This window comes from Thermobia domestica, chromosome 1 (genome assembly GCF_964235325.1).
Source record: "Thermobia domestica chromosome 1, izTheDome1.hap1.1, whole genome shotgun sequence".
In the NCBI taxonomy this organism is placed as follows: Eukaryota; Metazoa; Arthropoda; class Insecta; order Zygentoma; family Lepismatidae; genus Thermobia; species Thermobia domestica.
This window is the reverse complement of record NC_137454.1, coordinates 282,511,754-282,528,255: the sequence shown is the minus strand read 5'-3', so window position 1 is coordinate 282,528,255 and position 16,502 is coordinate 282,511,754. Positions and strand designations below refer to the sequence as shown.

Sequence of the window (16,502 nt, the reverse complement as noted above, 5' to 3'; positions counted from 1 at the left end):
TTCTGGTTCGAGCATCCGTACTTCTACAAGAATATTGTCCTTGTGTGGCTGTATTATTTGTGAATTGTACACTTTGTCTTTCAGATAGCCCCAAAGAAACTAATCAAGCGGCCATACTTCTTTGAAGACGATGAAGCCAATGCAATAACAGTGACTGGTGACCGATATTGATTGAGACTATTGTACGTCCTGCAATGGAGAATATCCCTGCGTTGTGATTTCAAAACGATGTAGCCACAACACACGTGCCAACCCACAACAAACTCGGGCTTCTGAGGGCCATTTTCGACCATCGTATCACCTCGAGAAACGCTGTCATAAACAGGCTCTTTCGTTCACCTGACCTCACTCCGTTTGATTATAAACAATAAGAATAAACACATAACTATAAATAATCTCCCATCCTTGGTCTTTAAGTCTGTGGAATATCAATGGAAATTAATGATAAATAAAAAAAAAAGTTATTCATAGTTATAACCCTTCGTGGGTTTTGGCCCACCCTGATGAACAATTACATTCTCTTTATAGTGCTATTTGCAGTATGTTACACGTATATCATTCTGAAAGATGGATATTTAACAAAATACCTTGCATTTAAATATCCTAAGCAATGTATCTTTCGCAGGTAATCGCTTGAACACACTGTAACAAATCTTATAATTTTAGAGCTATAGATATGTAGCTTTAAAGTTGTATTTCCATAGTTTTTGACAGTTGTAGCTTTGGAAGGAAATATTTTCAGAATGTGTTTGTTAGATTTCCTTTGCATACTTTTCTCGAAGTTCCGATACAATAGCTATATATATATAAGTGGGCAATCTTTTATGAACACTCGGTACATGTATGTTCATACAAACAGATTTCCTTCTATGCACGATAATGTCTCAGTCTCAATTTATAATATTTAATTTTAATTTGTACTCAATTACTTAAGAGTTCTTTGATATATAAACAATAGTACATACAGACATTATAACCTTTATTCTTTTTCTTTCAGGTCTGCCCCTCCTGCTCCACCAAAGTCCACCCGATACGCTGCACCCAGTATTTTCACTTCAAGATAATTAAGATAATCTTTTATACACGAATTTTAATTGAAGTGTTTCAATGCTACTGTGTTCCTACGAATTTCAACATTTGTGCAAGCACACATCCATGCGACGACTGGATAAAGTGGAGCAGAGTGTTTTCTATTAGGATAAGCATTTATTTTAGCTGCTAATGAACTCTGCGAAAATTATATAATGTTTTGCTAGTTTTACTAGAGACAAGAAAAAAGTTTCAAATACCTAAATAATTATTTATTCGTAACTATGGGTGCAGAACCAGAGGAACCAACATTTCTTGAAAAAGCTAAGTTTTACACTTCATTGTGCATGGGCACTTCAGCTATTGTTGCAGTGTTTGCCTTCCTCTTTCTAATTCCATTTGTGGTTGATCCTGCTATTTCAACCATAATATCTGACTATAATCCTGAACCGGTACTTTGTATGACTGTGGACTATAATTACGGAGAAGGACTTCGAAATTGCACATGGGCATCTTGTCGCGAAGGATGCACTTCACCTCCAGTCAAGTGCCATCAAGTTCTTGTGAACTACAGCAGTAAAATGTCATTTGAAGAAAGTAATCGGACTTTAGCCTGGAAAAAGGATCCAGATTATTGGACTGTCAATTACACACGTTTTCTTGTCAATACAGAAGGATGTGGCTACCCTCCACGTGTTAATTGTACTTATTTTGCGGGGAATTATTCAGGACTCGGAAAAATATTTCCTTGTTATTACAGCCGCACATATCCGGAAAAAGTTGTTGCTGTGTATAACTGGAATGAAAATCTTCGAAACCTAATTATTGCGTTGATTGCTCCTCCTGTTCTCTTTGGAATATCTATTGGAGTTCTCAGTTATTGGTATTGTCCAAGTTGTAATCGAGGATGCAAAAAGTATGAAGAAACATATCCATCTAAAGAAGAGTAAGTAGTATTTAGGTACGACAAAGTACAAAGTATAAGAATTATATCACTGTTATATATATATATATATATATATATATATATATATATATATATATATATATATATATATATATATATATATATATATATATATATACAGTCACATTAATGTTAACTTTATGTAGTATTAATATTTTCTGTGTGATAATTGAACTTTATTCTCTCCCTCATTAAACCTAAAGTCAGCGGAATTAACTAATATCATTAGTATTTGTACTTTCGAGAGACCATAAGAAAGAAAAATGTTTTATAATCACGAAAAATAATGAATTAGCGATTTCAAGGGACTTTCGTTTCATGGTTACTACATGTTAAAAAGATTACTTTTGGATTCCGCCTGTTTGTTCCAATAGGGTAGCATTCATAAGACCTAAGTGGCACAGGACCTAAACTGCACAAAACTTAAAAATATAAGTACTAGACCTAATTTTAGGTATTGTCAGTTTAGGTATGCTGTTTAGGTCTTGTGCCATTTAGTTCTTGTGCCGTTTAAGTCTTATACCGCCAAATGATTTTTGGGTCTTGTGCTGTTTAGGTCTTATGCCGTTCAAGCCGTGTGCTGTTTAGGTTCTGAGCATTTTTCATTCACGTGCCTTAGTTCTGAAATTCACCGCGATCTCACGATCCGACACAAGACAGTTAATTCTAACGGTAATAGCTATATTTGTAATACTAAAATTATTATTATCGTCATCATCTGTTCTGCAGTTATACATGAATTAAATAATATAACTTATTTTATTGTAAGAATTAATTCAATAATTGGTCAAGTAATTCGTTTCTTTCAAATGGAGATACGAGAAAGCCCTGACAAGAAAAAAATGTTTAAAAACAATATTTTACGAGACTTTTCTGAAACTAAGCAAGCATTCAAAACTGCAATATATATATTCTGTAGAGTGTATTTTATTAAAAGTAGGACAAAATCCCAACGGTAATACTTAATTATTTAAACCAAAGTTTAATTAATTAGGACAAAGCCCACTAGATATTTCACTAGTAAACATTAAATACCCACTGTGTACATTAAGAACGCAGTAAATTTAAAATTCAAAGAACATTTATTATGCAATACAATTACTACATTTCATAATGTGTTGTGATTGAGTTGATATGTATAAGCAAACAAAAAATCAACAAATAACACTAAACTACTAATGTAATATGCAACACAATATTATACAAAAACCAATACATAGTAATGTAGGGATGTAGCCAGCAAGTGTTTCTGGTAGAGCAGCATATCAAAAGCAAACCAAAAGTTTATTTCCAGATTATGAAAGCTTCAATAAGTCAATTACACACGTACATCAAGATGAGGTCTGTGAAACAACACCCCACAAGTTTGCTGCATCTCTTCTCCCAGACAAACGTAAATTACTTTGAGCGTCAAATGCTAATTCTTCTGTTGAATGTGTTTTCAATAAAGAGGAAATTGCTTTTGTTCGCTGATACAGGCAGTTGTTCAAATTCCTTCTGTGGCCTTCCGAGTGTGTCGCAGGATGATAACCTTGGTTCTGGATATCTTGGTGTTGAGGCACGTTGCTTTCTGGCCTCAAATCAAATCATGTAGGACCCATCAACCCAACTTGCAGTGCTTCTTAAGCTGATGGTGGTGGTGCCGAATGGTTTCTCCACTCACACTGAATTGTAGCACCAGTTCCTCACATGTCTGTCTTCACCTCAATTGCTGCCTGAAGATCCTTATTTTGAACATCTGTTTGTCTTCCGGCACGTGGTGCGTCTTCGTGTGTTTCGTCACCGTCCTTAAACATGTTAAACCACCGCTGCTCTCCGCGTAGTCACGACACCCTCACCAAAGGTCTAGCATATCTTCCGCCCCGCGGAGCAGCCCCAGTTTGAACTCGTACAGCAAACAAGCCCTTATGACTCTCTGCGGAGGTCTCATGTTCACTCTGTCCTTACGCACGTTCACGGTGTAACTGAACAGCCACAACCAGGTAGTATGTTGGATATACCCACTAGTGTTGCTCACGAGACCATGTTTGGAGCACTCTAGTCTCGAAAATGTGTCGTGAAGGTAGTCTCGTCTCAAATAGTACATATGTTTCTATTGAAAGAGTTGTCTCGTCTCGTAGCCCTTCACGAAAATTCTGTCTCGTCCCGTCTCGTCCAACAACTGACCTTCGCCTTATCTCGATTCGCATTCAACTCACGGTGTGAGGCCAATTGAACACAGGCCTCCACAAAAAGAGACAGAACTTTCTTGGTCACCTTCATATTATTATTATTATTATTATTATTATTATTATTATTATTATTATTATTATTATTATTATTATTATTATTATTATTATTATTATTATTATTATTACTGCGGTAGTGATTTGACTTTCTCGACCCTGAATTACTCGCTGATTTTATATAACGTTGCAAATATCAGCTAGATAAATTAATCAAGAAAAAATTAAAAGGTAATTCCCTACAGAATATGATATTTCAGTGCAATTAGTTTCTTATGATTCTATCAGACACCAACGCTGTTTTTAAATAGAAAAATCGGAATGTTAGCGCGATGAAATTTTTGTTTATACTTTATTACACTGCAAAAATTATTTAAAGAAGTTCTAAATACATTCCTTACTAGAAAATCATGTTGTCTTCAGCATTTCAAATTTTATTTTGTCTTTCGAAGTTGATTGCCTAAATTTTAACCTTGGAAATTTTGGATGTGGAGGAAAATAGAGAACGTTAGCAGGGTAGAGAGGGAAAATGCTGGAAAAATGCAAGAGAAGAGAGCAATATTGGGCGATATAAGGAAGCAAAAAGATGGACGGATCACAAGTTTCGATCTTGCTAAGGGATTTCATTCTGAGAGATGTAATAAAGTGGGTGATATCAGGAGAGCAAGAGTGTGTGAGAAGGTTGCAGTTGATAGATTGTAATAAGGAGGGTGGTACATTATGTTGGGTTGCGAGGAAGATAGCGGAAAATCGCAAAAATGGAAGCTTCTCATCTAGTTCACGGAAACTGGCCTGTCATTAATGACAGAACATTAAGGAGGAGGAGGAGGAGGATAATTATACTACAAATAAAAAAAACGAAATAATGGTTTATGCATACGAATTGGCCAGCATTTTTTTTTTTTGTAGCAGCTTTGTAGGGTTCTAGTTCTCTCAAACGGGTTAGATTCTCAGGTCAGGTCACTCGGGTCAGCTCGGGTCGGTTGTCTGGTCAGGTCATCTCGGATCAGATTGTCGGGTTGTTGTCGGGTCGGGTCAGGTCAATAGCGTCAACTCGGGTCGGGTCAATCAGGTCGGAACACGGGTCGGGTTACTCGGATCAGGTCGGGTCAGTAAATTCGGGTCACGGGTCGGATCGGGTTGGTCTTCAACCCGACCCGACCCGACCCGTTGAGAGCACTAGAAGCTTTCTCCAGGTCGATAAACACTTCATGGAGTTCTTTCTTCTTTCTTTTTGGTATTTTCTCATCATTTTCCAATTGGAACAGTCGCATCTATTGTTTCCCGACTTGGTATGAATCCAATTTTTTCCCTCTATTGATGTCTCCTGGCGAAACCGTTTCTCAATAATTCTTTTCCAAATCTTCATTGTATTGAACATCAACCTAATTCCTCTAATTATTGTAATCTTGAATATCGTTCTTTTCTTGAAAATTAGTACTATTATACTTTCTCTTCATTATTTTGATATTCTTTCCTTGGCAAATACCTATTGCATCAATTTTAATAATAGTTCTATTCTCTTTTCACCAAGGAATTCTCAAACTTCTACATCTAGGCCAATTGCTTTGCCATTTTTCATGTTGAGTAAGTTTTTTATGTTGTCTGTAACTCCTTAGTTTGGTACTCCATCCTCCGAGGTTACTCTCGAGTTTTTATGCAATAGTTCTCTATAGTAGCATCCTCATCTTCTTTTGATATTATGTTCTTGTCGTACTACTTCTCCTTTCTGGTCCTTTATCTATACAATATTGGGATAAATCTTTTGTTGCTTTGTCTCGTGATTTGGCTATCCGTATGAGTTTTCTTTCATTTTTGTTACTTTTAAGTTGTTCGTACATTTCTTGTCACGTCTCTAACTTTGCTTTTTTCATTTCTCTTTTAACTACTTTTTGTCGTTTCTAGTATTGTTCTTGATTCTCGTCAGTTCCTGAATTATCTCATTTTACTTTTCTGCTGCTTTTCTCTTTGATTGCTTTTTGTACGCTTTCATTCCACCATCGAGTGTCTTTATCTACTGGAGCACCTTTCCCAGATGTCTTATCTAATATGTTCTCTCTTACCTGTTTAACGATCACAATGTTTATCTTCCACTGTTTATTGGCTCCTTTTACGAGTTTATTTTGACTTATATATTCAATTTGGGTCTTTGAGTTTCCACAGGTCTAGTTCTCTCAGCAATTCTTTTCCTTCTGCACGTAAATTCACAATTCAGTAGTAGGACTCTGTGCTGCATTCCAACTGATTCTCCGTTGATGATTTTACAATTCTTTATATCTTTCAAATGTCTTATGCTTAAGAAAAAATCTTTTTGGCTCTCCATTGTTCCATTTTTATAAGCAACTAACTGCGTTGTATTCTTTTGGAAGAACATGTTACATATAGCATAATCAGTTACCAATGGAAAAATTAACAGTTTCTCTCCTTTCCCATTATTTTCTCCGATATCACAGCTCCCGTGGTCCCTTGAAGATATGTCTCCTTCCGTAGCACCAACATGACCGTTCAAATCGCAACTGACAATCTTCTTTTCTTCCTCTAAGTTAGTATACTACTTTATTCTCGCTCCAAATCATTCCAGAAAACATGTTTTCCTGCGTCTTCACATCCAACTTGTACACGCTCACAGAATTAAACATTGCTTCAAGACACAATTTGAAATTCATTGTGCTATCATTTCTATTAAACCAACTACATTTCGACTTAATTAACTATTCAGGACAATTATTATCCCGTTTCTACCTTATTGAATCGCTTCACTATGCAGTAGTTTATACCCACTTCCTAGATTATTCGCCTCATTTCCTCTTCATATTTTGTTCCTGAAAACACAGTGCTCCTATTCGTTTTCTTGCAGTTAGCTCCATCTTTTCCTCCCCCTTTCATAGACCCCACATTTAAGGTTACGAATCGGATCTAGATTAGCTTCTTAACCAAGTTCGATCACTACTTGATAGCCTTCGCTCATTTCTCACAAGAGTCAGACGGAGCACTTGCACGTCGCTTCCCTGGAACACCCTAGCGTTTTCCAAAGCTTTAGCGTATCACTAAATTTTGGTTTCGGCAGGATTTTTCTACCTAGGTACATTCTGAAGCCCTTCCTGACCATTTACTCGGCTTAGAAGCGCACTAATACCTCTTAATAACTGACACCTCTATAATACGGAAAGAGTTTTCGTTTCTGCAAAAGTATATGTATTATTAATGGAAATTTCCTCTATTTAACAAACAGTCTCAGATACAGTCTTCCCTCTACCCGCACGCCAATATCTTAGTAGGTCCTTCATAATGGACAGGAACTATTTTCAAGTCAAATGTACACAGAAACACTTTCTACAATTTGAAAATAAATCTGAGTATAGTTAATAAACAGAAAATCCCTTCCTTACAAAATATCTTTGTCATAAGTTTGAATCACCACACAAAATAATTGGAAGCTGAACTTGAAGTTATTCTTTTCTCTGCCCACAATAAATTTACAGCATTTAGTAATAATCTTGTTGTTTTATTTATTGAAGTTCAGAGTCCCTTTTTTAGCACTGAGGATACAGAATGTGGTTTTACAGTTTAAGATTAATCCAACCCACCGTAATGCGTTTAATTTTAGTCTGTCCCACCAAGAATTGAACCCGGGACCAAGTTCACCAAAGACACGCCAGCCATTAGACTAGTGGTGAGAGCATATTTAAGAGTAGATTTCGGAACAAAACCTAGCGACCAGAACCTCGCACACCAAAACTTCGCATGGCCGAAACCTCACCGTCCAAATCCTCGCGGGCCAATATCTCGCCTTGCCAAAACCTTGCGTCCCAAAATCTCGCCTGGTCAAAACCTCCAAGTCCTGATCTCGGGACATAATCTCGCCTTGTCTAAACTACGCGGGACATAATCTCGCCTAGGAAGAAATGTCGTCAGTATAAAACCTCGTCACAACGAGTTCTTCGATGCAGATATATATAGCAGTAACACATAATTGCATTAAAATAATGAGAAGAAAACAATTCTAACGCGCGCTTTGGAAATCTATATATAGAGACTAAAATGATTATGTTATGACATAATATGACGGTGACATCATATGTCTTGAGCCACCCAACCGATCTCGATCAAATTTTTAATATAGATGAGGTTCTGGCCTGGGAATGTCTTTTGTAATTTCACTTTGACGGCACAACGAAGAGGAGATTTATATATATATATACAGATGGTGATCAGAAAAATGGAAACACCTGAACGAAATTGCAACTTACCAGATTAATATGGTGTCGGGCCACCTTTCACCTTCAGAACAGACTTCATGCGACGTGGGATGGAGGCATAGAGGTCGTGAATGGTAACAAGTGGAATTTTACACCATTCCTCGTGCAGGCCAGTTCTGTGAGAGAGGATGGAGGTGGAAATCGTCGCCGGAGTCATGTTTCCAAGACGGACCACAGATGTTCAATTATGTTGAGATCTGGGGATTCGGCGTGCCAGGGGAGGTGTTGAACTTCATCCCGATGTTCCTCAAACCACGCTGCAGCAACATCAGCTGTGTGAGCTGCAACAACATCTTCCAGCATTATCATCCTGGAAGATGGCGTCATTGTCCGGGAACAACATCCGGACCATAGGATGCAAGTGGTCTCCTAAAATTGCGACATAATCGTTGCCAGTGATTCGTCCGCAAAGTGTGATAACAGAACCCAATGAAAACCATGATATGGCGGCCCACAGCATCACCGAGCCGCCGCCATGTTTCACAGTTGGGCGGAGACACTGCATCACATAAGTTTCTTTAAGCGTTCTCCACACATAAACACGGCCCGTGGTTGGGAATAGGGTGAAGGATGACTCATCCGACTATATCACACTTTTCCAGTCCTCAACGGTCCAAGTTACATGGTCGTGGCACCATTTGCGGCGTGCGAAAGCGTTATGGTCCCTGATGAGGGGTTTGGCCCGTGCAACACTACCCCGTAAGTTCATGTCATGTAATTCGCGGCGGACTGTGATTGTCGAAACAGGGTGGGGGAGATGCTGATTGAGTTCCTCCGTCACTTGATCCGCAGTGGCACGACGGTTCTTCGTGACAATGCGCTTTAATACCCGGCGTGACCTGTCAGTTATAATTTTCTTCCGCCCACTGTTCCGCTTCCCCGATGTGGTTTTCCTGTGTGTTGTGTAGGCCGTCATCACCTTCGACACTGTCCCACGCGACACACCTAACACAGTAGCCACTGCCGTCACACTCACTCCACATAACCGCGCACCAACAATTTGCCCTCTTTGAAAATCTGAGAGGTCTCCCATTTTACACTACCTCCGTCTGCTGCAGCCATTGGACACTGGTGTTCCACTGCGCCTGACGTAGTATGGAGACCGACCTAACACACTACCGCCAGCGGTCGGGCGCTGCGGGCGCCACGACACCACGACCAACTCATACATCTGACGTGTTGCCAACTAGAGGTGTTTCCATTTTTCTGATCACTATCTGTATATATATATATATATATATATATATATATATATGAATAAAGCTTAATAATTCTTGAACCACGAGACCAATCTCGATCGAATTTGCCATACAGATCAGGTTACCGCTTGGGATTTTTTTATCATTTCACTTTGACAGGAAGGCGGAGGGGAAAGGGGAGACATAGAAATACATAAAAATGAAAGTGGCTGCGTTTGTAACTTAATAACTCTTGAACTACGGGACCGGTCTCGATCAAATTTTCAACATAGATGGGGTTTGAGGCTGATGGTTTATATTTCACTTTGACTTTGACCTTAATAAATTCTAAAAAAAATCGAAAATATTTATGGAAGTATGAAATAATGTGTGAATTTGTACGTCCCTCGATTATGTCCAGTAGGTTAAAGGACACGTAGATGATCAGAATGAAGGAAATGATGGAATGAAGAAAGTGGGAGAAAATACCCTGAGAAACACCCCACACACGATGTTTTGTATATTCTTGTTCTTGTTCTTCTTTCTTCTTCTTCTTCTTCTTCTTCTTCTTCTTATTATTATTATTATTATTATTATTATTATTATTATTATTATTATTATTATTATTATTATTATTATTATTATTATTATTATTATTATTATTATTATTATTATTATTTGTAATTTGGAATTGCATATAAGAAAGTCATTAGGTAAATTTTAAGGAAAGGTTTCGTTCCGCAAGATTTTAGGCGGCGATGTTTAGGCCGCGAGATTTTGTCCGTATCCCTTAAGACTAACGTTACATTTTCTTATTGTGTTATATTCAGTACAGTCAGTATGTAAAATAGGGTATTTTCAAATGGGAATACAGTTGAGTTGACAAAGCAGGTTGTCTTCTGGAAAATTTTGTACGAAGAGGGAGGGTACCAAATCAAATTGTAGGGGCTACATTGGAAGGTTATTTTGGTATATGCTGGAATATTTTAGATATCGAAGATTCCACCAGGTTTTGCTGTAATACAGTTTTATAATTGTATGTATTCATAAATTGGTAATAAGTTTTCCATTTTATTTTCTTTTAAACAACCAAACTTTTATTATTTTTTATTATCCTACTTTTTTATGATGGACAAATTCAACTATTTATGATAAACCCATCCTAAATATACCTCGAACACTTCTATTTTACATATCAATGAAAGAATTAGATACATTATTCAAAATACCACAGTGTATCCATTTTGGATATTGAAACTCCTAAGATGTGATTACACGGAGTACTTTTCCGTTCGCCACCCTGTATTTACTGAGTACTGTATAAAATTAACGTACGAGCTGTGAATAATCTAAATTTGTGTAACCTCTCTGTAACAGACACCTCTCATTTATGGACATCTCATTAGTGTCAGTTATTCAGAGGTTTCACTGTAATTATATTGAAATAGGGTGGAAGATAATTTCCAAGAGACGCTTGGAAAGTAATAATTATTACAAATAAAAAACAAGATATATTACTTAACAAACGATTTTACTAATGTTAAAAAATGAAAGATGGCAGTTACATCCCTGTATATATTAATATAACACGTATTTCGAAAAAAAATATTCGCAGTTCACGCTCAAGAAATAATTTTACTAAAATAGGTTTTATATAAGATTTCTCTTAATTTTGTTTTATTTACGATTGTGTACTGTCACATGGACAGGCTAACAAGATCGTATTGCAAATGAATTTCTCTAAATGTTTGGTCAGCTTTCTCGGAGTCTCCAATGAGCAGATTAATAACCTCTTCAAGAAGCTGTTTGACGAAGCCGCGCCTGGGATTCAAAGAATTTCGACAGATAACGGCAGCTTACTAGAAGCAGCAGAAATAAAGAATAATATATAAATTAGAATTATTCTTTACACGTTTTTCCTTGATTTTAACACACTCTGCCTTTTACCTACTACGCGTCTCGTTGTCCATACCAAGGTTGCTATACTTTCTTCGCTGTGTTCCATCTTGGCGGGATGCTGATCTTCTGGAATGCTATGACAACACCTTAAAAACCGGTCTAGAATCTATCCTGAATTGCTCACTGAACAATAACTCTTGGTTGCAGGCTTCCCTCCTTGTTAACCACGGAGGTCTCGGCATTTGCCGCGCCATGTACCTGGCTATTTCATCCTTTTTGTCTTCATTCTATGGCACTACGCCATTGATCAAGACCATTATCCAACAAGAGCTTAGCCTTATAACGGATTCGGATATCAACGACAGCATTTCTAAGTGGTCATTTATCGTGGGATCAGATCCCCCTGATCTTGATAAGAGAGGATTACAACCTTCTTGGGACGATCCCCTTATAAATCATCACTTTTCTTCTCTACTTCAGTCAGCCGATAGCCCAGAAGACAAGGCCAGACTCCTAGCTATATCATCTCCTGAAGCAGGCGCTTGGCTTCATGCTGTCCCATCACTTTCTTTAGGATTGCATCTTCCCAATGACAGTTTTCGAATTGCCAGTGCACTGCGTTTGGAAGCAGATATTTGCGAGCAACACAGTAGTGTCGGTAGAATTCACGCCACTCCAGCGTCAACGACATTATCATGAGGGCATTAATTTCAGCAGGCGTTCCTTCTATACGCGAACCGTTGGGATGCAGTCGTACCAACGGTAAGAGGCCAGATGTTATGACCCTAATACAGTGGAAGAAAGGAAAGCATTTCGATGGGATTTTACTTCTTCCGATACCTTTGCCCCATCAAATCTACATTCTTCTTCAGCACAAGCTGGCAACGTGGCTGCTCGCCGTGAAGTAGAAACACGCAAGTAGTACAGCAATTAACTTGACAAATATCATTTTGTCACTATAGCTATCGAATCAGGTGGTTCCTGGGGTCCCGAAGGTCTTAAGTTTATAAAAGAAGTCGGACACCGCATTTATTTATCGTCAGGAGACGCTAGAGCAACCTCTTTTCTACTGCCACGCATCAGTAGGGCAGTACAAATAGGGAACGTTGCATCCGTTTTGGGAACGCTACCCTCTGGTAAAGATCTGGAGGAAATCTTTTTTATGTAATCATCTCGGCGAAAGTTTGAAAGTACTGAATAGGCATAAATTGTATTTTATTCATTTTTCTTCTTCTTTTGTTACACTAAAATGTTGACTATGTTTATAGCTATTCTAAATGTTTAATCACACAATATTTTAATCTTTAAGTTTATATTGAATCAATGATATATCTTTCTTGTTTAAACCTCTTTTTCTTCATGTTTTTCACTGTGATTATTTCAAAAGGATGTATATATATGGATTTGTTAGTACGGATATCCTGTATGTAGAGAATCCGATTTTTGTGAAAGGTTATAATTTCATTTTATATTTTCTACTATAAATACATGTTTTGTACCTAGGAGTCCCTATTAATATGTAGTATTTGAACTCCTACTTAGGATTGAAAACACAAATATTTCATGTTTCAATGTTTCACAATGTTTAACTTTTATTTTATTTTATACTTTGTTCGTACCTAAAATTTATCCATATTAAGTTTAATACTGATAAATTTTCTCTGCTCTTACATAGTGAAAATGACGACGAGGACGATTATGAAGAAGATGAAGATTACTGAGAGCAATTTCAGTACTTCCTTTAAAGCACAACGTTTGGTATGCCTCCAGTTGCTCCAGAAAATTCTTTCCTTGCTGTGACAGAGTGCTGAAGATCATGAACTGTTTGAAGTGTTCAATAAAACAAACACTAACAAAGATCTGTATTTAGAATGGGTAGAAAGGTAGTCATAGTGTCCGACAAAAGTTTTAATAGTTTAAAAAAAGTTTTAATGAAGTTCATAGCCGTAGAAATCTTTTCTTACGCTTATATAATGAAAAGAAAGTATTGTTTAACTTTTTTACTTATAATTAATACATAAAGAGAGATTCCAGGAACTTTCTTACCTTAATCTAGATGAAGATATATATTTTATCTTTGTTGTTCTGTGTTTCAAGTGAAGCTCAAGTAGCATGCATATAGATTCAAGTTAAATATCAGTTTCTTGTTTATCTTAAAATGTTGTCATCAAAATTGTTAAACCTAAAACCTAATCACTATATTTGAATTTACAAGACAATTTAAAGAACATGAAAATATTATCAAAGATAATTATTTAAAATATATATGAAGAAATTAGATTAAAATTTGAAAAATGTATTAGTATGTATCAACAATTGTAGTTATTTCACTTCATTTCAAATTTAACTTAATTTACTACTTCACTTAAATCAGTTTAAAACCTGTTTAACCGTAATATTTTATAACTCTTAATAAAACGTTTTCTAATTACAATTTATGAACCTAACTTTACTTAGTCGCTTCAAAAAATAGATCCTTCAGTAAGGCTTTCTCATTAAAATAATGGTTCGTTCACAGCAATCTAATAGAAAACGTCTTCAAAATAAATATGCTCCTTTGCTATTACGTATAATTCTGTTCTGTAAGCATTCCTTTAAAACTGTATAATTTTAGCTCAAATTTTAATAATTTTGTATTATTAACTTTAACGTGCTCAAAGTGATCCCTCAAACTGGAAATGACTGTTAGAGTAATTAAATGAATAGCACAAGTTTATTTATAGATTCACAGCTTCACATAATATATTAATGGTTTTTGCAACTGGCCACATGATAGATAAACGGAAACACGCAATAAACACAAACACAAGACAGCCTTCTTTTACCCCAACATAGTGGATGGAAATTATTCTAATTTCATAAGTATTTAGCACAGAAAATATTTTTCGCAATTTTAAAACAAATTTGTGATGCAGTACCGTAAACACAAAATCCTTTCCCCTCAGCACATCTTTATCATAAGAAATGTACTGGTCTGTCACCATTCTACAGATGTAAGCTGAACTTCAACATCTTTTCTCCTCTGTCCACAATAAATCTTTTGTGTATGCTCTTATTGAATTACCTTTGCTTTAAGCACAGTCAGTATACGAAAGAGAGGATTTTTAAACTACACGCCCACTATATCTTTCAACCCATATGAACATACTTCACAGTGGTAGTTTTGTTTCTTTACGAAAGTGAATATTCCCCTTATTTCCTAGTAATTCGAGTACTGAGTGCAGTATTTCCTTATTATCATATATTGAAATTTATAACTAATTTATTCCATATATATACTGCATACAATTACCACAGGAGCTGCGAGTAATATAAATTTAGGTAACAAGCACTTCTCATTTTCGGTTAAAATCATGTCCCGTAGGAACTCATTATTCACAAGTTTCACTCTATAAGGGTACAATTGGACCGCTTGGGTACCAAGTGACCTAACATAAAAATGGAATAATATTTTGATTCACTTCTGTAGATAGATAGTTCTTTTAAAATATTTTTGTAAACAGTAAATTATAAAACTACAAACTCCAAAGTTTCAGTTTGTGTACCCAATATAACAGAAATATGAATTGTTCCTGAGACATTGAACTTCAATCTTACTCGTAGAAAATTTCAATTTTGGAGTTAGGTCACATGGCATTCAAGCGGTCCATTTGTGGCAAAAGATTGGTGAATTTGTACATGGCTCACAGGGGATTTTATCCTCAGAATTATTCTAAGATTACAATCATGAAGAACTGAAAATTTTGTTATTGTATCGAGAATCGGCTACAGCTTTTAAATTTAAAGTATGTTGCTGTGAAATAGTTTCCTTATTCATTTTTCCTAAATGTATCTACCGGTATATAAGCATGTCTTCTGGAAATTCTAGCTATCTTCCCACGCCTCTAGTTGCTAAATAAACAATTCAACATTAAAAAAAAGAATACTGCATTCAAAGACTTGTATTTACATTATCTTTACGCTTTTAGATATATCTCTTGAACGACTAACCTGTTCACTTATTTCTAGCACTAGAATGTTTATTAAGATAAAAATTATGTCAATATAGATTAAAATGCATAATGTTATCGCAAATATAATGTCCATCCATAAGCTTGGACCTGATTCCGATGTTAATATAACTATCGTGAATATAAGTGAAGATTTGAGATAATTTTGGTAACTCAAAATTTTTGCTTATGTTCATATTAATAGCTATAATAAGGAAATGAGAATAAGATGATTTTTCGCGAATGTAGTAAGTGTGAATTTAATTTGTCCAAGAGTTAATATTGAAAATTGTATCATGATTTTCATAAAGTGTATTCACAATACTTGTGTTTGAAGTGAAGCAGTTATCTTTATGAAATAGGAGATACTACACTGACAATTTCTCGTTTAGTGTGTAACAAGGCAATGGGCAAGATACTTATTTTGCAACCTCAGCCATCCACTCCGAAGTATTGGTAACTGTTTCTTTCTTCTTCAATCCTCACAATCAACTTTCGTAAATGCACAGAAAAGCTAAATAAAGGAAAGTAAAAATTTAGTATCTGTATTTCAGTAATTCTAAATAATCTTATAAAATCTAAACATTTTGTCTCACACTTTAGTACCTAAACCGAATAATTTTGTTTACACTATGTTAAATTCACAGCCAATAATGAAAAAAACGTGTATTTTCTGAGAAAATGTTACCTAATATCTTGAGACTGATTCCTTGCCTAAATTACCTTGTACAAGTAATAAAAAGAAGTTAAAAGAACAACACTAGAAATATTTCTTTAATGAATGCTCTACCAAGGTTGTTATATTAAATTACACTCTACTGCAGGTAATAAGTGAATTTCTAGATTGGTCAAAATGTACTCATCTCTTATTTCTGTATCATACACTCACCTATTATCCACTGTATTGTATCTTTAGGTTCAGAATAGAAAGTAATTTACTATTACATTATTTGCAG

General features: G+C 35.9%; 4 protein-coding genes across 4 annotated transcripts in view; all 4 read left to right on the top strand.

The window, feature by feature from the left end:
- LOC145661166 (uncharacterized) overlaps positions 1–1,066 on the top strand; it is a 145,444-nt gene extending 144,378 nt beyond the window's left edge. Inside the window, exon 2 of the mRNA XM_081726616.1 lies at positions 998–1,066. The gene's annotated coding sequence lies outside the window, so the exon portion shown is untranslated. The remainder of the gene's footprint in view (positions 1–997) is intronic.
- Positions 1–1,132, top strand: part of LOC145661167 (uncharacterized) — a 53,026-nt gene extending 51,894 nt beyond the window's left edge. The window contains exon 2 of the mRNA XM_081726618.1: positions 998–1,132. The gene's annotated coding sequence lies outside the window, so the exon portion shown is untranslated. The remainder of the gene's footprint in view (positions 1–997) is intronic.
- The window catches only part of LOC145661164 (uncharacterized), a 94,132-nt gene extending 92,996 nt beyond the window's left edge, over positions 1–1,136 (top strand). Inside the window, exon 2 of the mRNA XM_081726614.1 lies at positions 998–1,136. The gene's annotated coding sequence lies outside the window, so the exon portion shown is untranslated. The remainder of the gene's footprint in view (positions 1–997) is intronic.
- A 177-nt stretch (positions 1,137–1,313) lies between these two features.
- Positions 1,314–15,446, top strand: Teh2 (tipE homolog 2 phospholipid transfer protein). Its single transcript, XM_081726623.1, has 2 exons — positions 1,314–1,975; positions 13,233–15,446. The coding sequence occupies exons 1-2, from the start codon at positions 1,314–1,316 to the stop codon at positions 13,276–13,278; spliced, it is 708 nt and encodes a 235-aa protein (XP_081582749.1). The 3' UTR covers positions 13,279–15,446.
- The last annotated feature ends 1,056 nt before the right edge of the window (positions 15,447–16,502 follow it).